General features: G+C 39.6%; 2 protein-coding genes across 3 annotated transcripts in view; one reads left to right on the forward strand and one right to left on the reverse strand.

Annotated features, from left to right (window-relative positions):
- The window catches only part of SLC9A9 (solute carrier family 9 member A9), a 510,696-nt gene that overhangs the window by 291,624 nt on the left and 195,495 nt on the right, over positions 1-23,577 (reverse strand). The window lies entirely within an intron of this gene.
- The window catches only part of LOC145722834 (sodium/hydrogen exchanger 9-like), a 51,034-nt gene that overhangs the window by 17,245 nt on the left and 10,212 nt on the right, over positions 1-23,577 (forward strand). The window contains exon 3 of one of the 2 annotated variants that reach the window (XM_081827481.1): positions 5,839-5,927. In XM_081827481.1, the coding sequence (XP_081683607.1) occupies positions 5,839-5,927 (89 nt within the window). Of the gene's footprint in view, positions 1-5,838; positions 15,809-23,577 lie in introns of those variants that run through there. The other variant, XM_081827477.1, reaches the window with a different exon arrangement.

Here is a 23,577-nt window from a genome sequence, read left to right on the forward strand (position 1 = left end):
TCTAGTAGTGCTGGGATTAAAAATAAATAATTCTAATATAAAGAAAAAAATTTAAACTCTTCAAATGTCCTTGATAGATAATTGTCCCATGAAACTGAAATTACTTCATGGAATCATGTCAATTCTGGAAAGTTACAGAAAGAAAAAATAGAGACTAAAACACAGAAATAAAATTTAAAAAAATTTTTTATAGTTAGCAAAAGACATTTTGGACCAGGCAAGGTCAAAGCCAAGCCATAGCGAAGGTGAATTGATACTTAATACCAAAGTGTTGGTCGGAGATTTGCTTCTCAAAGTGTGATGCTAGGACCAGTGCACGGACATCCCTGGTAGTATAAAATGCAGAATCATGGGCTCCACTCCAAACCTACTGAAGCAGAATCTGCATCTTAACAAGATTCCCAGGTGATTCCAATGTACATTGACATTCCAGAGGCATTAGGTAGAGTTTCGAAATCTCTCTTGCTTAATCCAGATTCTTGGGCCATAGCTGAACTTTCAGGTGGGGTCAAGAAGCTTCTGATGTAGGGGAAGGACAGTAGGATATGCTGTAAGTTAAGCACAGCCTGGAAGTGACAAGGACAAGCCAAACAGAGAGGTGAGAAACAGCAAGAGAGAGAAGAAAGGAAGTGGGTTCCTCTGAGGTGAGCTGCATCTGTCACTTGGACAGTGACATCAGAATTCACTGTATTCAATGTCGTTTGACCTGAAGGTTTGTGGTCTAAAGATTTAGAAACATCTTCTTTCTACGCAGAGGAGACTTCCTGAGTTTATCTTTAAACCTCATAGGTCACTTGAAAAAATTAAGTTTTTGTGATTAGAGGGTCTGGTAATGTTGTATTTTAAAATTTTATTTTAGAAGAGTTGTCTGTCTAACAGGATATTTGAAAGTCTGAAAGTTTATCTAGTCTTTACCTTTTGAGAAAGTTGGGCTGCCTCTACTGAAAATGTCTAAAGGTTTCATTTGGAACCAGCGTTAGTTCCTTGTCCTTAAAAAAAAAAAAAAAAAAAAAAGGCTAAATTGAGGTGTTAATCCTAGTAAACTAACAAAATAGTATATAGGAAAATGACAGACCCAGGGAACTGGAGGATATTCAAACCCTTCCTTTATGAAAATTTTTTTTCCCACAGCAGCTCTGGTAGACAATCATTCAACCCAAGCATTTCAAATGATAGGGAACTTCTCACACTTCAAGGCAGCCACTCCATTGCAGGATAGTGCTCGTATTTTGGAAAGATCATGGGATTGGGAATCAGAAGACACATGTCCAGGTGCAACCCATGCCTCTTTAATAGTTCTCAGCCTAACTTACCTCCTTCCCCCAAGTCTTTTGTTCCAATCTAGTGGCTCAAATTCACACTTTTTTAAAATGCCAATTCTAACCATAAGTAGGATTGAAAGGAGACGGAGTCCAGTCTTTGGGGGCTTGGCACAGCATCTCAGCTGCCATTGGCATCCTCCATTGTCCAGTCACAACAGGAGGGTGCAGAGCAAATGGATTTTATTACCAGATGACAAACCTTCAGTGGTTTCTGAGAACGATCAACGTTTAGGATGAGAAGGGACCCACAAGAGAGTACTGGTCAGGATTCAGTCAGAAAAAGAGAAACCGGCTGGCTAAGCCCAGAGTTTAATGCAGGAGATTGGGTGTATAGGTGGTAGAGAGCTGAAAACGGACAAAGCGGGCACTGAGGCTATCCAGGTAGTAATTGCAGGAAGCAACTTGGGACAGGAGGAGCAAATGGAAGAGAATCTAGAAGTCCCTAAGAGGAAACTGCCGAGCTGGGACCCAGGCCTGTGAGGTCATTGGCTGGCTATTGTTGCTTCCTCTGAGGGGGCCCATGGGGCTGGAAGCAACATGAAAGCTATGGTGAAAAACCACTGTGAGATGCCGCTGACAGGAGCCGCAGGCAAGCAAGAGGACAGCAAGGCCTCTTCTTCCCTCCTAGCCTCCTTCTGGGGCCCATGTCCGCAGAGCGCTCCAGGATCTGGGGAAGGAAGATGTGGTCTGCAGAGCCCCAGCTCCAGGATCACAGGGAGAGCACAAGAAGGTGGGTTAGGAGCCAAGACGCTAGCTTGCTCACTTGCACCAAATGGTACCCCCTTGTACACCTGAGAATCTGAGATACAGAGCATGTGAGAGAGTTGTCTAGGGCCCTACATAACAGTAGTACAGCTAGTGCTGGCCGGCATAGGGATGCAGAAATACAGTGACAACTAAAATCCACTCTTGTAAGAGAGAAAACTCTCAACTCTGAATCCGCTTAGATGGCAGAGAATTTATAGGTGTATTTAGATGAAACATTTTCAAAATACATTTTGGCTTGTAAAAGTCATACTAACTACAGTAATTTGTGTGAGTTAATTAATTACTCAGATATAGAATTATGATTTTGTAGGCTAATACTCAAGGTTAGATCAACTCAGTTGTTTTCTTTTAATTACAGCACCAAGCTTCTGGTCATATAGGCACACTTTTCATTGTTTGTTTGTGGGACGTATCTGTACACAGAACTAAAAAAAAAAAAAAAAGGATTAGCAGAAACATTGCCTGTTAGTGTTCTAATGAAGGCAAGGAAACGAAAACCAATGAAACTACTAGGGAATATATCCTCAAACAAGATACCAGCCCCTCCAGATATGTAATCTTCATCATATCTCGATTTGCCTGGGACATCAGAAATGATATTTTTTAGATGGTTTAAGATTACCTTAAAACATTCACAGATGGTCTGATACAGGCAGTAAAGCACAGGAAGTTTGTGAAATTTTGAATCTCAGCTCTGCCCCTTTCAAGGTGACCTTAAGTAAATTACTTTTGTTTCTTACATGTTACATAGGAATAGGAATATGCATTAATTTATTCAACAAATCCTCACTGAATGCCTACCATGTGCCTGGCATTGCTCAAAAGGTTAGAGACCAGTGAATCCCCCTGCATTCAATGAGCTTTCCTTTGCCATTCTAGAAGGCAGAAAATAAACGCAGGAATTTATAAAATGTTAGGTGGCAGTAAATAATATTAAAAGGAACAAAGCAAGATAGGCAAGGAGAGAATGATGGGAGGGATCATTTTCACAGAATGCATACAGAAGACCTATCTGATAGTGTAATATCTTAAGGGAAGGAGGGAGCCATGTGGATATCTGAAGAGCTTTCCAAACAGTAGGAACCAGAAACTCAAGGGCCCTGCAGTGGAATGTGCTTAGCAAGGATATAGTGTACAGCAAGGGATAAGTATAGTAGGAGATGAGCTTAGAGAACTGTGGGAAGGGAAGAAGGGGGCTGGACTAGATCCTACAGGGCCTTTTATTCATGGGGATCTATTACAAAGTTTAGGGAAGAGAACTGACATGATCTCACATGATCTCAATTGTCTTAAAAGAATCACTGTGGCTGGATGGAAGCTAGACTGCAGGAGCCTAACAGGGGAGACAAGGGGACCAATCAGGAATCTGTAATCTAGGCAAAAAACAATGTCGGTGGCTTGGAAAATGTGTTAGGGGAAGCGGTGTTGAGAAGTGGCTGGGTTCAGGTAAGTTTCAAAGGTCAAGCCAACAAAATCACTGATCTACAGAGAGAGGAAAAGTAAATGGTGATCCAGAATTTTAGCCTGAGCAGCAAGAAGAATGGAAATGCTGTTACTGAGAAGAGGAAGACAGTAGGAAGAGCTGGTTAATAGTGCTAAGCCTATTGTGAAATAATAAATCAATGCAATAAATAAGATGACATTAAAAAAAAAAAACCACAACGGTGCATTCTTGGCCCACCATAGGTGTTCAGCCAGTCTTAAATCTCCTCCCTATCCTTTATAACACTTCTTTGTTACCATGTCTTGTTCTCAGAATACATTTATGCACTACCCACACACTCTCCCACCCTTTTTATTCATCACTTCTCTGCAAATCAATATACAATCAAAACGTTTCCACATCAGTGGGAGGGTCAGCTAAACCTCACCCAGAAAAATCTCCAACAGACGATAGAATCAGCAGAGATAGGTAAATTACATTTTTAAATAAGGAAAGAAAAATATTTGATAACAAAACAACATGCATGGCAATCTTCCTAGTGCCTCAGAGTACTTAAAGTGCCTCAGTACCCTAAAAGTTTCCCTGGTATTGGTGGTTTTTTAATAGAATTTTTGTGAAGAGTAATATATAATATTTTATAAGCATCCTTTTCTTAGAATTTCTGAAGAGAGGCTAAGAAACAGAAAAGTTACCCAAAAATCTATAGACTGCTTACTGCATATATATTTCTTGGTAAAATTTCCTAGTCATTTTTATTCTTTTGCCTAAAACTTTGAAGCATATTAAAAGGAAATAAGTAATGTAAATGTCTATGCACTTGTATTAGGTAAATATGTCTTAGCAATACTTTATCCAAAGCCAATCCAAGTAATAACCAACATATAAATAGAAGCATACAGTCTAAATACAAAAAAAAAAAAAAAATGCTTGGTTCTTAAAATTCTTTACTGTGGATTCATTTGCGATGTCAGTATTCAGTTCACATATCTCTATACTCTTAAGAATCATCAGCATTTAATTTATGAGTGTTTTTAGTTGGAAAGATTCTGCTGCTTAAAATTCAATTTGATTCCCTTGGTCTGACTTGAGGAATACTTACATCTTGTGTTTTTCCCAAAGCCCTCCTCTATGCTCAATTTCCCATAATTAATAGAATCTTTAATCCAAAGTAAAATGCCATGCTCACCACTTCCCTACCCCAGCTCAGGGGTGATAACAGAGAATAACAGCCCAGAGACAAATAACAACATTTGTTTCATGGTTGCTACTCTTCTACCCCCCGGGAACACCTAGTGTATGTATGGCTTCATGTCGCATTTAAAGCTGGGTATACTGATGGCTTAAGAAATCAATCCTGCAGGGGTGCCTGGGTGGCTCAGTCATTAAGTGTCTGCCTTCGGCTCAGGTCATGATCCCAGGGTCCTGGGATCGAGCCCCACATCGGGCTTCCTGCTCAGCGGGAAGCCTGCTTCTCCCTCTCCCTCTGCCTGCAGCTCTGCCTACTTGTGCTCTCTCTCTCTCTCTCTGTGTCAAATAAATAAATAAATAAATAAATAAATAAAATCTTTAAAAAAAAAAAAGAAATCAATCCTGCAGCCAGCCTAGAAGCAGCTGAGGGCCCACTGTGGGTAGGAAGCACACAAGAACAGACCAGCTTACCTGCAAGGAGCGTGTGCCTTGGATGTACTCACTAGATTCTTCAGCAGCAGAAAATAGAACACCCAGCTTTGTCAGGGAGGCATGGGGCCAACAAGGACCTTTCTCTCATGCTTGGCAAGGAGAGGCATTGGCAGGGGCAACAAAACCCTTATAGATTTCTTAAGTTTGTGACTCATGGTTTTCAATACTAAATTATGTATGACAGGAACCTCTTCAGGTTCCTCAGGGTACCCAGTGAAAAGCAAATGTTTGAGCGAATATGCCAGCATTTAGGATAAAATGCAAAAAAAAAAAAGCAGTTGGCCCTGGCTATGAGAAGCCCGGAGTTGACCACGTAGTCTTTTGTTCATGTTTCCCCAAGTATAACTTTCTTAACTCGTGACCAAAGAATCATTTATCCTCAGAAAGAATGTACTTCTTAATACTTTTCTTGGGGTTAATCCTGTAGGACCCGTGTTTAAAACAAGTAGCAAGGTATACCCCAATACAGGATCCTCTTAATTATGGAGGCTGATAATTATGGTAATTATTAGCAGTTTTAATTCACTGACACCAAGTCCCTCTTCTTCTAGCTGTCGTGGCCCTACCCTTTGGCTTAGATGGGAAAGGAAATTGGTTTTGACCGATATGCTTTTTGAATTTCAGGAATAGTTGCTGTTCTCTTCTGTGGAGTCACGCAGGCACATTATACCTACAACAATCTGTCGTTGGATTCCAAAATGAGGACTAAACAGGTAAAAGAAAAAATTCACTACAGGCTTTGTCTCTTTTCACAGTGTAATGGTTATGTTGCAATTCTGCCAATGCACTCGGAAAGAATTTCATTAGTGAAGGAAGAAAGTAAGCTTAAGGCTTCATTATAGGTTGGATATTTATAGATTTTTTTTTCCTCCAGGATAACCATTAAAATTCTCTTGGTAAGCAAAAATATAGTTATAATAGTCTCTCCCTCCTGAGAAATGTGGAACATAGACTGTCAGTTTTGAAGATGAAAGGCCCACAGTCGGTAATAATTCACAGTCACTTACATCTAAAAGCGTTATAAAGCATGTGAGATTGGGTAGTTATATAGAGAGAAGGAAATGAAGAAGAATAAGGAAGCAATGTTTGGTCTTTAATTGGGTGCTTTCACTTCTAAGTAAACTCAGCTGCCAGTTGTCACACTAACGGAATGTATCTCCCATATGCCAAAAACGCATGTGTTTGGATATTTGGACATGAACCCTCAGATTGCTTACACAAACGTGCTGCACAGCCCCTCTGTGCCAAGCACTATGCTAGATACTAGGGATAAAAGGACATAGGCTATGACCTTGTCTTTAAGAGGTTCATTATCAAGTCTGTTGATGAGGATAAGGATGTGGAATGAACAATTAATTATCCACAGTGTGATACAGACTGTGATAGGAATATCTGTATAGGATGTTTGGGGAGCATTCATTAGGGCATCCTCTTTAGTTAGGATTGGGAAGGTGAAGAGAAAGTTTCCAGAGACGATGTCCGATCTGAAGCTTGAAGGACAAACAGAAGTCGATTAGGTAATCATGTGGGATCTAGTGGGTGGGAAGGTAGCATGAAGAGCATTTGAAGCCAAAGTTGAAGATGGACAAAAATCTCTGAAGCAATTGATCAAAGCACTGTAATTAGTTCCGTGTGGCTAGTGAATGGGATAAGGCAACAGTGAGGGATGAAACCACAGATAGAGCCAGAGACCAGCTTATGAGAGGACTTCCATACCTTGCGAAGGAGTGTTTAGACTTTGTCCTAAAGGTAATGGGGAGTGTCTTAACCAACAGAAATGTATCGTATGAGAAATGTAGAAGTCTAAGATCAAGATGTCAGCAGGATTAGTTCCTTCTGAAGGGCTGTGAGGGAGAATCTATTCTATTCCTCTCTCTTAGCTTCTGGTGGTTTTTGAGCAATCTTCGGTGTTCTTTAACTTGCAGACACGTCATCTTAATTTCAACCCTTCATGTTCACATGGCATTCTCTCTATGAATGTGTTTGTCTCCAAATGTCCCTTTTTTATAAGGACATCAGTCATATTAGATTAGAGGCCCACTCTACTCTACTATAACCTCATTTTAACTCAACTAATTATATTTTACATGACCCTATTTCCAAATAAGTCCACTTTCTGAGGTACTAAGGGTTAGGACTTCAAGATAGGAATTTGGGGGGAGGCCCCATTCAGCCCATAATAGGAAGCCACTGAAGGGTCTGAAACAAAGTAATTTTAGGATAATTGGAGTTCCATTTTAGAAATATGACTCTGGTAGACAAGAGGAGCCTGGATCAAATGACGTCTGGATCAGTTACCTTGTACTGTGTAACAAACAACCATACAGCCTAACCTCAGTAGCATCTGAAAATAACGTTTATTTGTCACACATCTGCAGAATTTAAGTCTAGAGTGGGCTTGGCTGGGGCATGGGCTGGTGTCATCTGTCTGTCACTCTTCTCCTAGCAGAAGAGTAAGTCTTAAGGTGCAAGTCTACTTAAAGCCTCTGCTTGCGTCATGTTTTCACATCCTATTGGCCAAAGAAAAGCATAAGCCTGAGCCTATGGTCAAGAGACTGAGCAGGTCACCAGCCCACAGTGGGAGAGCACTGCAGGGTTATGTGGTAAGGAGTATGGATATAGAGAGTAATGAAGAATTGGACCAAATGATTGCAATCTACCCCAAAATGCAAATGGAGGCAGAGAATCTTCTATAATAAGCCCAACAATGCCGGGTATTTAATAAAATATTGGGACAGTGGGGGTAGAGAAAGCCAAAGTTACATCTGAGCAAAACCTGTAATTGGCCAGGAGTTCCTAAGTAGTTTTTGAAGATTTACCTTAAAAGCTCTCTAAAATGGTTATTAGCTTCCTCTTTCTCTTTGTCATGTCCCAAGCTCAGTGGGCCCTCACCCTACCTCCCACCTACCCAGGGACTCTCAGGTCACCCTTCCCCCTCTGACCATCAGAGGAATTATAAAGATGCAATTATAGATATTTTAAGGACCCATAGTTTTTAAAAATGAAAAAAAAATGATACCAATACCTAGAAACTCCAATGTAGTTTTAATTATGGAGACTACAGCATTCTCTAGGGTTTAAAGGGAAATGTCTTGGGCTGGCTTTTTCTGACCTTGTCTGGTTCTCTGAGCATTTGTATTCTGGGGAACTGAACTCTGGTTAGGGGCTCGCACTTTTAAGTCACGCTATCTAGACTGCTCAGCAGAACTTCAAAGATAACTCATCTCATGGCAAGACAGCAACCTAGCACCTAGGGGAGACAAAGCCAAAATCAGTGTCCCACAGCCTTCCCTTCTCATACCTTTCTTCATTTCTTTTCTCTCAGGATTTATCATCTTCTATTTCTCTTTCTCTCAAAGTACATGTATGTCTTGCATATGTACATATTTAGATACACATACATACCTCCATGCCCATATTTTCCACCCTAGTGTACAGAGTCTGAGGTCACCCTTTGAAAGAAACGATATTCAGCCCTTTAACTTCACAGATAAGAGGTTTGTGGCCCTATCTGTACCATGTAGCAAGCAAAGTTCAAACTCCATGTGGGAAACCAATTACAAATTGTAAAGAAAGGCTGAGGCAGGTATTATAGAGGTTACCACTATGTCCTCTCTGAAACTGGGAAAGATTTGGAAGTATTATATGATAATACATGGTTATAGAGAACAGTATCTTCCTTTGTACCTCCCCACACTGCGTTTACTGTCAGTGAGAAAAGTAGAAGTTACCCAGGCTCTGTGCCTCCATCCCCAGAACTGTGTAATGGGAACAAAGGAAGTCAGTTAGTGAAGTCTAGGGACTATCTATGAAAATCCACTTTGTATCGTAAAATGCAAAGGCGATATGGTTTAGAAGAAAATTTTATTCATGGACTGTGCCTGTATCAGCTAATCAAATAGCTACATCTGGATACAGAGACTTTTGAGAATTATATATCCTTTATAGCTTCAAGAATTAGAGTGCCTTTTTAAAATTGCATTTTCACTTTAAAATATGTTTTGTGAATTGATTTTCACTCCAACCTATGAAAAAACATGTAACTAACATCACTATATGTTAGGCACAAAGCAGCATAACAGAGACACTCAGGTGCTGTTACTCACCACAAGGATTTATATTTTGATAGCAAATCATTCTATTAAAGAGTATACGAACATGTGCAGCAATCCCTTTCCCTGGACTTGCAGTGATCTGCTTCCTTTAGGGTATTCACACCTAGCCCTAGGAATAGACAAATACTGTAAGCCCTGACTCCTGCCCGAGAAACTGAACACTGCTAGAGGTACTCAAGATGGACATCAGCACATAGTAGTCTGTGAGCCTAGAGGTTTCACCTGAACTGTCCAGAAGACTGCATACAGACCATGATACTACTCACACAGATCCCAGCCTGCCTCCCAACGCTTTCCTCCTTCATGCCCTCACTTGCTAAGCAGGCCCAGGAGCTGGTAATCTAGGCCAAATTCCAGGGTGTTTCCATAGCTATCTTTACCTTGCCTGAGGCTAACTTGCAAAACCATGCACTTCTATACCAAACCTTTTAACTAGAATTTCTCCTTCCCTTCCTGCAGTTCCCGCCTAAAAATTATTTTCAACATATACACATTAATATAATATAAATTTAAATAATTAACATGTATTATGCATTAACATGTATGAAGTACTTATTTCATTTACTTTCTACTTACTTTTCTACATAAGAAGTAGCTCTCCTTATTATCACTGCTTACCTTCATTCATTTAACTAATATTTTTTGAGAGTCTTTTTTGTTCCAGTCACTGTTCAAGGTGCTGGGGTATAAGAGTGAACAAAAGAGAATTTCTTCTGGTAGAGGATATTTTTTTGTAATCAGAACAAATGTGCTAAATAGATAGTGTGTTTATGGTAAGTCATAAGGCCAATGATAAAGCAGAGAAGGGAATTAGGAGTGTAGGTATGGGGAGGCAGGGTTGCAATTTTGGATGGTCAGGGAAGGTCTCAATAAGAAAGTGATAACTGAAAGAAGTAAAAGAGAGAGTTATGTGGACATTTGGAGCAGAGCTGTCCAGAAATTGGGAATGACAGATACAGAGGCCACCTGAGGCAAAATGACCAATGTGGCTGAGGTAAAGTGGACCGGGGGAGAATATGACAGACAGTATCAAGGCAGTGACAGAAACAGGTCATGGAGAGCCTAAACGAGGTGAGGAAACATTGGAGGCTTTTAAGTAAAGGCATGGCATAATATGATTTAAATTTTAAAGAATGGAGGCATTATTTATTAGCCAAGGAGCACTGCAAGACAGCAGGTTTGAGGGACAATTCAAACAGAGTATTGACTTGTTACATTTGAGATGTGTATTAGTCAAAAAAAATGGAGCTGTTGAGTAGCTTGTTGGACAAAGAATTCCTGGGTTCAGGAGAGAGGTCGAGGTGAGAAGTATAATTTTGGATGTCATCAGCATAGAGATAATATTGAAAACATGAAACTAGGTGAGATGTCTAAGAGAGTAATGGGGAGAGAGCCAGAAACCAAGCCCTGAGGCATTCCAATGGTAAGACGTTGGGAACCAGGAAAGGAGTTTGAGAGATAGTAGCCAGTAGGGAGAAGGAAAATAAAGAAAATATGGTGTCCTGGAACTCAAATGAGGAGAGTGTCTCAAGAAGGAGCATGATGAATTGTGCCAAATTTTGCTGAATGGTCAAGTAAGATGAAGAGCATGAACATCATTGATGACATTGGTAAGAACCATATTGGTGAAGTATCAGGGTAAATGCCTAATTATAATAGGTTCAAGAGAGGATGGAAGGAAAGAAATTGGAAACTGCATTTATGGACATGTTTTTCAAAGGAGTTTTGCTGGGAGCAGGGAAATGAGATGCTAGCTGGAGGGACAAGTGAGGCCAAAAGAAAAATCTTTTTATTTTTAAGGTGGAAAAATAGCAGTACTTTTGTATGCTGATAGGAATAACCCAGAAAAGAGAAGACTGTGTTAGAGGGTTTGCCAAAACTTGTAAGTGGCAGAGGCAAATTTTGTACTTAGATCTTTTGACTTTGTAGTTCAAACTATTTTGTCTGTTAGTAAATATTTTTTTCTTTTTTGAAGATTTTATTTATTTATTTGAGAGAGAGAGAGGGAGAGAGCTCATGAGCAGGGGGAAAGGGAGAGGGAGAAGCAGGCTCCCCACTGAGCAGGGAGCCTGATATGGGGCTCGATCCTAGGACCTTGGGGTTCATGATCCCAGGACCCTGGGGTTTGTGACCTGAACCAAAGGCAGATGCTTAACTGACTGAGCCACCCAGGCGCCCCAGTAAATACTCTTTGATTAATAGATGCAATAGCAGCAATTGTGGGGCTTAGCATCATTTATTTCAGTAAACCTTGAATGGATGGATGAATGAATGAATGAATGAATGAATGAATGGTTTGGTAATCGTTATTATACTTTCAGCTAATTAAGGTAATGAGTCATTTATCTTATATTTAATTCTATAATTTTTGAAAATCTAGCAATTTTAGTGCATTTTAATTTTTTACTAAAGTACAGGTTGGGGTTGACATAGATATTTTCATGCATTTATTTTTGAAAGCTAGATTCTTTGTCTAGCATTTATGAAAAAACAATAGCATCTTCACTATAGCACATTCTTTCCAGATGCTTATTTTATTTTCATTCCCCCCAGATGATATTTTGAGTGTTTATCACCATTGAATGGAAAGGCAGCAATGCAAATCCAAATTTATATTTCCAATAAAAAAAATGGTGCCAAATTGGATGTGCCGTGCGTGACTTTGTAAGAAACTCAAGAAAAAGGTCTGGAATGTGGGAGAGATCAGATGATACGGTGGAAAGAAAAGGGGGAGTCCAGAATGCTGGCATTTGCCCCTCATCTCTATGACTAATGGTGGAGGCCTTGGTTAATTAATTTAACACCTGTGAGCTTCTGTTTTCTCATTTGTAAAATGAATGATTGAACTATATGACTGGGTTTTAAGGATCATGCTCTAAACCTAACATCCTGTGACTTGACATGGAGCATAAGATATGCATCTGGTTCCTTCGCCCAGACTAGAATTGGGCAGAGATCACTTGCTTACAGACTGCAATGCATGAAGATGAGAGGAGGGATCAGAGTTTGCCATTGATCTTGAGAACAAATCACTGGGTAGACCATGTGTAATAAATTGTCAAATCAAATCTGAGGATGAAGTGATCAAAAACCACAGTCCCTGGTTTATCCTGGGGTGAAAAGTCCCACTGAGGGCTGGGTATTTCTTTTGGAAATCTCCCTGTTCCTGAGCGGTAGTAATGGCTTTTTCTAAGACTGTCTATATCCCTGAGGTGGAGAGTTACAGAGCTTATATTGTTCCCACTGAGTCTCAAAATCTGACTTTTGAGTCAGATGGAAGGGCTTTCCAGCTTTTCAATTCAAGCATGGACTGGTGGTAGACTAAGCACCACATGACTGTGTGGCAGAAATCATGCTAGAAGCCAGAGAGACCGAGACAAATAAGACCCGATTCTCATCCTTAGGTGTTTCTGATATAGCAGGGGACACACACTTGCACATGCACACATGTGCACACACATGTGTATACATATGCTAGCACATACATGCACAGACAACAACCCCATGTGACAAATGTTAACACAGAGGGATGTGCAACATGTCATGGGAACCAGAGGACTGAATTGCTTCCTGGAGGCAACGTGCTCATGGGAAGCTGACTGTGAGTTGGATGTTTGGATAATGAGATTATCATGCAGATTTCATGGGGGATGAAAGCAAAGAGAAGAGAGTAGGCAAAAGCATAAAACTAAGGAAGAGCTCAACAAGTCCCAGAAACAGAGGTAGTGCATTGTGACTGCGGTAGCCTTGGGGAAGTAGGTGGGAGTGTGTTGAGGCCGCTAGTATAGCCCGGGGAGCAGAAAGGGAAGGGTGTGGGAGAGAGCTGAGAATTAAAATGGAGAGATGATTTCAGGTAGACCTTTTAGTGTCTCACTGTGCTACATTTAGCCCGTATCCTATAAGGCTAATAACTGCTTAAGGCTTTTAGGCATAGAGATGATGATAATTATCAGATTTGTGCCTTACAAAGATAATGAAGATAGCATCATGGAGGAAATGACATCAATCTATGACATCCATCTCACTGCTCACCACACTTCCTTTTGATAAACTATATATATATATAACATCTAAATTTATCTTAACCTTCTGTACCTCTAGACCTATTTTTGTCCTGTCTAACCTCTTCGGATGTTGTGGTCTATATGAAAAGTTATGGAAATTTACCATTTGATTTTTGCCTTAAACTTAGGAGTTCATTAAATACTTGCGGAATTAATAAATGAATGAATGAATGGTGACCATTAACATTCCCAGACAAAAAATAGAGGGGAGGCAATATATGCTAATTAATGGTTTTATTTAATTCTGATATGATGCATTAATTTAAATGTAATGAGTGGGATGCATAAAGCGAATGTCTAGGGTAATCATGAGATATTGAAAGAAAGATCAAGTACAATTCCATTACTTGTGTGAGTTTCCTGCAGCGTGCCTTCACCTTATTGATTTGCATTACAGTGGTTTTTGATTATGGTTTTGTGCAATTTTTCTCCGTCACTTTTAACAAAAGCAGGCACGTTCCATCCCAGTTACCTGTTCCAAGGCACAGTGGAGAGAAAGAGAGAGAGAATGTCATGGGCAACAATGCCCCTGCTTCCCTGGTTTCTGAGAAGTAAGATCAAAGATATCTTCATAAAGCATAGAATTTCCTTTTTTATTTTTTTACTCTAATTACATTTCTTTTGTCAAGATTTCTACCACTTTTCTTCTTCCCTTCATTCAAAGTACCTTTAAAAATGCCATCCTAGAAGGGTTGAATTTATAAATGATGGCAAAGTGTTTAAATTTCTCCTTAGCTAAGCTGGTGATTCTTTTCAATGAAACTCATTATATTGTATAAAGGACATTTAGTAGTTCGGCTAATAAGTGTTCTTTTTTAAATGCTAATGAGAGTGGAGCTCCCACATCATGGCAAGAGCACACTGTACTTTCAGTGCCCAGAAAGAATTATTGTCTGAACCCTTAGTTCAGAAGCCTTACTCCACAAGCGGTGTACATTACAGTAGGGGTCACAAATGACCATTTGGTGCCCTCAGTCGTGGGTACCTGCGGTATGCCGGGTACTGAGGCCCAGGGAGAAATAAAACTAAGTAAGACATTAACTGTGCTTTCCCTGGAAAATCTTTCATGTAAATTTTTTTCTTTGATAAAACTCTAATTGTACTGTAACTTCTCAATTAAATTGTAGCTACTCTTTTAACAACACATCTGTGTTTGTTTATCAGAGCATATAATTGCAGTTGAATTTTTTAAGTCATAAAATCCAAGAAGTTCAGGGGCGCATGGGTGGCTCAGGTGGTTAAGCATTCAACTCTTGAGTTTGGCTCAGGTCATGGTCTCAAGATCATGAGATCAAGCCCCAAGTTGGGCTCCAGGCTGGGCGTGGAGCCTGTGTAAGATTCTCTCTCTGCGCTCTCCAACCCTCACCCCTGTGCATGCGTGCTCTCTAAAAAAAAAAAAAGAATCCAAGAAGTTCAGAGGGAGGTGGGGCTATAAAGATAAGCTTTTAAACCCAAAACTGTATTGGAGGAAACTGAATCCCAAGGAAGTTCAATGACTTGGCGGGGTAGAGTCAGTTCTCCAACCCAGGGGCCGAACTAGACATAAATCAGTGTTCAACGGATATGCACTGTAAGCTAAAAATACCTAGTACCTACCTCTAAAAGCAACCTTTGGTGTATTAGTTATCTGTTGCTGTGTAACAAATTACCCCAAAACTTAGAAACTTAAAACAACAAATTTTTATTATTTCATAGTTTTTGAGGGCTCTGAGTCCAGGAGCATCAGTTTAGCTCGCATCTCTCATGATGTTGTAGACAAGCTCTTGGCCAAGGCTGAAGCATATGAAGACTTGAGTGGGCCTGGAGGACCCACTACAAGATGGCTTACTCACATGGCTGTTGGTAGAAGGTCTCAATTCTTCACCATGTGTCATCCATAGAGCTAGCTGCTTGAGTGTCCTCCATGATATGAAAGCTTACTTTCCCTCAGAGCAACTGAAACCAGAGAGAGGAGAGGGAGTGAGAGAGCAAGAGAGTAGAAATTACTTTTATTAACTATCTTCTGAAGTTACACACTATCACTTCTACCATAATCTGTTTGTTAGAAACAAGTCACTAAGACCAGTCCACACTCAATGAGAGGGGAGTTAAGCTCCACCTCTTGAAGGGAGGTATATCGAAGAATTGTGGACATATTTTAAAACTACCATGGTACCTGATGATATTTTTGGAAGCAATTGGTTTCAATTTCTTATATGGTTGAATGTTCAGGTTTTCTACTTCTTCAGTCAACTTTACTTTCCTAGTAAACTATCTATTTTCTCCTGATTTTCAAAAATGTTAATAACAATTGTTGAACTCCATATTGTGCATGGCAATATAAATATGTGTCTCATTAAATTATCCCAATTAATATTCACTGAAAGATCCATAAGATAAATACCACTATTAGTCACATTTTACAAAGGATAGAGTTGTGCATCATAACCCATTATTATTTTTCAGTATTGTTTTAATACATTTGATTATATACCTTTCCTATAGAAAATGATGTGTATGTATTCCCCCCTTTTTTTAACTTATGAAACTGCACATTATACCAATCATTTTAGGAAACAGCTCTTGGATTTACTTATCCATTCCACTACTGTTTCCTATAATTCATTCTCCTCTACCTTATCACTATTATTGTCCTTCCTCTTCTTTCTCAGCTTTAACACTGGCCCCAAAGGGCCTTAATAGGTGGAACCAAGAAAGTCTTTTCATTTTCCACCCAAGTATTGGTGCTGTCACTTCTATTCTGTTCACCTCTTTATCTTGTGACAGATATTTTATTCCATTTTGCTACTGTTGGTTTTCTGTTTTTTCAAGATTCATCATTATTCCATGCAGCTAAGAGTAATTGAGTATTGGGGCGCCTGGGTGACTCCGTCATTAAGCGTTTGCCTTCCACTCGGGTCATGATCCCAGGGTCCTGGGATAGAGCACCACATCGGGCTCCCTGCTCGGGGGGAAGCCTGCTTCTCCCTCTCCTACCCTCCTTGCTTGTGTTCCCTCTCTCACTGTGTCTCTCTCTGTCAAATAAATAAATAAAATCTTTAAAAAAAAAAGAGTAACTGAGTATTATTAGTTGTTTTCTTCTGCTTCTTCATCACCATCATAAAAGGCTCTGTATTAAGAGTCACCTACCAGGACTATCTTTATTTCTTACCCAATAGGCAATATCTTTGTGGCCCATATTAATTCACATTTAAATTTCTTGCCAACAAGATTTCAAAGCCTTCTCTTACTTTTTGTCTTTCTTATCTTCCAAAACACCAAGAAAGTATACTCATTTCATTAAGCTCTTCCTAACATTTAATTTTCTTTATTACATTTTCACCAAAATAATGGCTTTGTATTCTTTTTCACTATGTAGAGCCTCAGCCCCTAAGAGAGATGAGCCTCTGTCTCCCTCTTGCTCTCATTCTTGCTCTTTGTCTCACTCTTTTTTCTCTCCTTTCACCTTTAGAAAACAAAACAAAACAAAATACCATCATTAATACTTGAATATCAACATATAAGTATATATCATCCATGTCCTTCTATGTATGAGTCTGATTCAATGCGTAATGGAAAAATTTATCTGAATAGGGTTTAAAAGATTGGCTGGCTTGGTCCTTACTTTAATGACGTTCAAGACAGATGGTTGCTCATTATTACCTTAAAATTTCTAAGGATGGCAATGGCATAACCCCCTTGAATAGCCCATTATAGTTTTATTACCCTGCTTGATGGGTGCAGGTATGAAGGGCTTCAGTCTCATAATGGCATTTTGGGATGATAAATGGAAATTACTGTAATTTTTCTACTCATTTTAATTAAATTTTATTGATGCAGCATAGAAAACATCAAGGCTGAATACGTGTGCTGGGGTGTGTGTTTGTTAAAGAATGTTGCCAAATTTAAGGATGCCATTTCCTTGATGGTCTTAAAAAATGCAGCAAATGGATTTAATAAAATGTTAAGTCTTTGTGCAATTCCTTCAGAAGAGAAATTGAATTGCTTCTGGAGACAACAGCTCAAAAATCCAAAGAATCCCATCAGTGGAGATATGATAGAGAACCCTGATTAAAGTACTTGAAGGGGAAATTTAATAAATGAGAATGAGAATTTGGTTTTAGGAAAGTCACTTAACACAATTGTTCTGGGTTACATTGAGAAAGAGCTTGATTGGTATCAGCAGTGACTGATCTGTTCTTAAAGGAGAAGAGAATGTCCTTTATAATGGATCTGGTTTAGCAGTGAACATCCAGGTAACCAGTTATTTCTGATATACTTTTCCAGTGGTTCCAAGCTGTTAAAAAATTATGCTTGAAGACTTATTTAGTTTCCCCTTTTTTTCTGTGCCTTGCTCCATTCAAATTAAAGTTTCAAGGACAATTTAGAGGGGCAAAGATATCTGATCAAAAATAATTATTCTGTTGGGAAAGAATGTCTAATCTCTTCTCAGTCACTGTAGGTAACTGGATTTGCACAACTCTTCTTTTCCCCAGACATCTGTGAAAATGTGGTCGTTGGGACCCAGATCTGGAGAAAGGGTTATTTTTGGTTTCTAGGACTATGACTTAATGCCTTAGGACTTGTCATCATCCATCTTGGTTTTCCTTTCTAAATGTGCTCTTCTGATGGTATCATAGGGGTCCACAATATAGGGCCAAGGTAGGAGATCTCTTGGCCAACTAGAAACAGAGAGACAGAGAGGGGGTTGCAGCTAGCACATGGGATGAGAACCAGCGAGTTTCAGAATTCTGAGTTCTGACATAGCAGGTTTCTGGACAGTGAATGTACAGTTCTGTGAGCAGCCCCCGGGGTCTTCCCTAGGGCCACAAAGCAAACTTACAGCTTAACTTTTTATGTCCTTATGCAGGTGTTCTCAAATGGTGGTCTGCAGGCTGGTGTTGTAATGATTCAGTTTTATGACACTGCTTGTACTCCTTTCTGGCATAAATTAATAATTTACGCTGCCCTCTCAGGGAAAACACCACCATTCTTCCCTTTGTGCTGATTTATTGTTTGGTTTGGGGTTTGCTCTTATATACCAAGTTGGGATAGGTGGTCTACAGGAGTCTTTTGCTTCATCCAAGTATGTTAGAGACTAAAAGAGTTTGAGACCATCTAAACTTCTAGGGAAAAATAATCTGATTTTTAAGGGAACTTTTCTTCCTCATTTGGCCCTACTGCATGTTTCATGTAATGAATGGACTATTGCCAGGACTCAGATATATGGGCCTGTGCAATAAGGCGACAACATTCTTTGAGGTTGTTCCCTATGTTCTAGGCAGAAAACACTTTATTAAAGTCTCCAGAATGTTTTAGGCACTAACACAGGTGTCTAGCCGTAGTTTCTGATTTGCCCAAGGTCCAGGCAACCCAAGGGAAGGAGCTTGAATTTTATCTGTAATTGGCATTTAGGCACGTGGTGATATATGTGTGAGGAAAGGGTTAATGAAAGAAGTTAGACATAGAGAAGAATAATTAAACACTTGAGAGAGAAATTCCTATAAATGGGAAGGCATCTGGTACATCCTGAGGATCAGCATCCTCTTGTGCAACTCTGTGAGAATAAACATGGCCCTCTGGTCCCACCCACCTGCTGGCATGCCTGCACTCTTAAGGGGAGAGCACGAATGGTAAAACATTGTGCACTAATTGTTTAGCAACACTGTTTCACTAATGGGACCCTCCTTTTTATCCAGAATGTTGAGTGGTAAACTTGAAATAATTTAAGCTGGTATCTAAGTAACTCTACTAGACCATCTCTAAAAGAACTAGGCACGAGGGCACCTGGTTGGCTCAGTCATTAAGCGCCTGCCTTCGGCTCAGGTCATGATCCCAGGGTCCCGGGATCGAGCCCCGCTTCTCCTTCTCCCACTCCCCCTGCTTGTGTTCCTGCTCTCGCTATCTCTCTCTGTCAAATAAATAAAATCTTTAAAAAAAAAAAAGAACTAGGCCCCAAAAAATGAAGTCCTCCCCTACCGATTGGAGAGAGAGATACGTGGCAGGAACCAGGAGTCAGGCAGGAATAGAACTGAAGTTGCCAGTGACAGTTGCCCCAAGGAGTGAATTGCAGACGGCAGGTGGCTGCAGTGTGGGCAGCACTGGAGAACATGGTCAGCAGCTTGGAATAAAGCAAGAATAGACTGGTGTAAGGCAGGTCACTGTGGCTCAGCAGAGCAACCATGTGGGCAGCCAGAACTGAGACGTGGTAAGCTCTAGACTCTGAATCATATGTATCACTCCTACTCCCTCCTGGTGGAAGCTCCCAGACCAGTCATTCTCAATGGGTGCCTGTCAGAATCACTGAAGAGATTTCAAAAATCCCAGGTGCCTGGGCCCCATGCCCAGGAGTTCTGACTTACTTACTCTGTGTTGGGGCCTGGGCTAGAGTATTTTAAAAATTTTACCTAAGTGGTTCTAGTGAATGGCCAAACTTGAGAGCCTGGAAGACACTGGACATAGTAGGACTGAAGACCTGTCATTTGACAGGTGGGGACTTTTGTCCAGCAGATTGGAGACACACTGTCCCAGTGACTTCATGTGGGAACCACACAGTGGTGGGCTTCGGGAACTGATTCTCCAACCAGGCTGCACACTAGAATCACCCAGGAAGTTGTCAAAATCATGACGCCTGGTGCCCCCCCAGGGAGTATAATTTAACCTGCCTGGGGTGCAGCCTGGGCAGCAGAAATGTTCAAAGCTCCTTGGCTGGTTCTAATGTGCAGCCACCCTCGAGAACCAGTGACCTAGGTAGGGGACATTAAAGTCACTCATAAGGCTCCCCTTTGGAATTCTCATAAAAATTTAAGAGAAAAGGAAACTCTGGAAGGATGAGTAGGTGGAGGCTTAGAGACATGAAAATTTGGATGTTTGTATAAATAACTTTATATTTGCAGGCAGAATGATTTGGAGACATTACCCAAATAAGTATTTCCACAGTTCATAGATCTGGGTAGGCAGTCACACTGCCCAAATCAAAAAGACCAATTGACAGACCCTCTCTTATAGGGTGACTTGCTCACCTATCTGAAGCAAACAAATGGAGGTTTCACTTTAAAATTCAGATTCATTACAGTAATCACAGCAGGTAAAACTGTTATACTACATAAAAAATGGGACTTCAACTGGAATGAGTTAGGGGTATCAACTTTTACTTCTTTAATCTTTAATTTAGTAGAAAGCAGATTTGATTAATATTTATTGGATATCAAATAGCTGCCAGTCTAAAGCAGTTTGGTGAAAATTAGTATATTTAATCTTCACAACAACAACTGGTGAGTTAGGTCTCATTAGCAGCTATTTTACTGAGGAGGAAACTAGGACACAGAGGGGGTAAGTAATTTACCTGGGCTCACACAGCAAATAGGTATAGATGGGGGAAACGGGATTGGAACAAATTTCAAACCCAGGTCTTTTCCCACCTCTCCAAACTGTCTTTCTTCTATCTCTAGTTAGTGACTTTAAAGTGTCCCACAACTGAACTCTCATTTGCCAGTTTAGATTCACGTGACAATTTTTATATGACGAATTTCATGAAATACATTTGGAAAGTTGCTAAATATGGGATCTATATGAATCTAGACTTACATACACTATCCTCTACTATAGGTAATTCTAGGAAAGAGAAATTTTTCCCACTTCTTCTCCACCTAAAACTATTTGGAGCCCCAATAAATAATACCTTCTTAGAGTCAAGCTTAAGAGACTACAGTCAAATCTCTAACTTCATCAGCTGAGGAGGTGGTGTTTCTTATATGTCAGTGACTCTCATTAGTTTACTCTGTCGAGTATAAATTGGAAGAAAACTTGCCATGTCTGTTTCTCAGAAGCTATGGCTAAGGTACACTTTGATAGACCTGTGCAAAAGAAAAGGGAAATGTTTTCTGCATAATAAATGTGTAAAGAAGAATCAAATGTGTGTTTAAAGTTATAATCTATGTGCAAATATTAATTTGTGTTAGAAATTTTAGATTCTTTAATATTCTCAAGAGCTTTCAACTTAGAACACCTTATTCTACTCTTTGAATCCCTTCCCAAAGAACACATTCGTATCAAAAATCATAAGTATTTCAAAAGCTCATATCACCACAAAGAACATATCCAACTACTTAGAAATACAGAAAACCCTGTATCCAAAAGCATATGTTAATTTTAAGCAAGAAATGCAATGTTTTTCAGAGTTAAGCAAAAAAATGGATGTAAATTCATTGACAGTGTTCAACTGGACATGCAAATATACCACCTAAATATCATTGGCAGAAAGTGATAAAAATGAACCCGACTCCAAGTTTCTGCTTTTAACATGAATCTTTTTGTTCAGAAACAATATGTACTCACAGCTTTTGTAATGTAGAAAGTATTTCCATGACAGAACGCTAAAGTGTTTTAAACTGTCTTTATGAATTGCTCCAGTCTGTATGTTCATCAATAGCTTAATTTTACCTTGGCTTGAAAATACATACATGCCTTCTAAGCACTACAAGTGCTTTTAAGTAATTCTTTTCTAAATGTTTTCCTTGGGTATGATTTATCATTACAATATAAGTGGCAACCTATAGGAGTTAGGCTTCAGATCTGCTTTTATAAGAGAGATGTTTTCACTTCTGTTGTTCACCCAAATATTCTAATGATTTATGCGATCAAAGTTAAATTTTTTATCACTTTTTAAAAAGGTCTCAACCATGGATGCCTCAATGGCCCAGTCGGTTAAGCGACCAACTCTTGATTTTTGGCTCAGGTCATGAGATCAAGCCCCACATAGGGCTTCACACTGGGCGTGGAGCCTGCTCAAGATTCTCTTTCTCTCCCTCTCCCTTTGCCCCTCCCCGCCCTGAGCATAATGCATGCTCTTTCTCCAAAAAAAAAAAAAAGGAAAAGAAGAAGAACAAGGTGTCAAACTAGGATTTCTATTTTAAAAGAAAATGCATCATTTTCATCATCAGAAGCTTCAGCTTATGCCACAGAATACAAAGAGTGACTAAGATTTTTAAGCTCCTTCTTCTTTTTTTTTTTTAAGTAAGATGTTAGGTGTACTGTTAGTTTCTCAATGACTTATGGGTTGCACTTCAAAGAGAACCATAAGTCAAACTGAACATATTTATCCCAAATATGTTTTTCTGATCCCCTGTCCAGCATTCTAGCTCTTCCACTAGTTTCCATATGTCAAGCCAAGCAGCTTCTAGGGTCGATAAAGAAACACTTAAATGTACTATGTTGGTCAGCACACAGGACTTAGGAGGATGCCAGGCCCCCCCAGCTCTGCACTGCCACCACTTTGTGAGAATAAACCCAAGCTCTGTGCTTCAAAAGAGTCTGCGGCCTCTGAATACTCTGAAGTGTAACATGAGCCAATCGTCTGCCTACTAAAACTTGCCCACCACTTGTATCCAAAAAGCATCATTGCCTGACCCTGGGGAGGAGCAGCCGCAGGGCCCTGCAAGAGGCGCCTAATGCAGTGGGCTCTAGGAAAGAGCCATTGTCACAGGAGTATGAGACTTCATGGTGGTCATGCTGAGAAAAACAATAAAAAAATTTCACATTTTACAGTCAGAGTTCATAAAATCAGACTTCACCTTTCAAATTTTGACCTTGATGAACATAGAGATGATTTGATTTGTGGCTGGACTGAAGTTACACACCATTTAAAAATCATTTTAGAATTTTCAAATTTTGAAAAGCACAAATAAGCAATTTTGTGTTCCTTTGACTTCCAGATTTACCTGATTCTTGGAACATTACCATCTTTTAATTGCTTTGAGCGGTTGAACTTCAAAGTATTATGTGATAACTGAATTAATTTTCAATGTGTAAAAATGGGCTTTCTTCCCATAAACAGAACTGATTTTTTTTAGGTGAAATCTGGGCGAGGTAATTCTTACATTCACTTTTTACCATATGAAATCTTTAATAAGAAAAGCCTTTGCTATAGCCTTGTGAATTGTTCCAACTTGCAATATATGACTCACTTTATTCACAGATGCTTATGTTAGAAATTGCATTATATTTTAGACAATAGGTTAGGTGGACTAAACCCAGACATTTATTGCATTACAGGAGAGATCGACATTATTATTTTTTGAAAAATATGCATAATATCTCTTCATAAATGTTCACCTCATTAACAAAGAAATGCCATTTCACTTTAGCTACAAAGACCTTTCCCTGACAGAGGCACATTCACTACAAATGGTCTGTTTGAATTCTTT

Source organism: Leptonychotes weddellii, chromosome 1 (genome assembly GCF_054177405.1).
Source record: "Leptonychotes weddellii isolate Sample4059 chromosome 1, ASM5417740v2, whole genome shotgun sequence".
NCBI classification, from domain to species: Eukaryota; Metazoa; Chordata; class Mammalia; order Carnivora; family Phocidae; genus Leptonychotes; species Leptonychotes weddellii.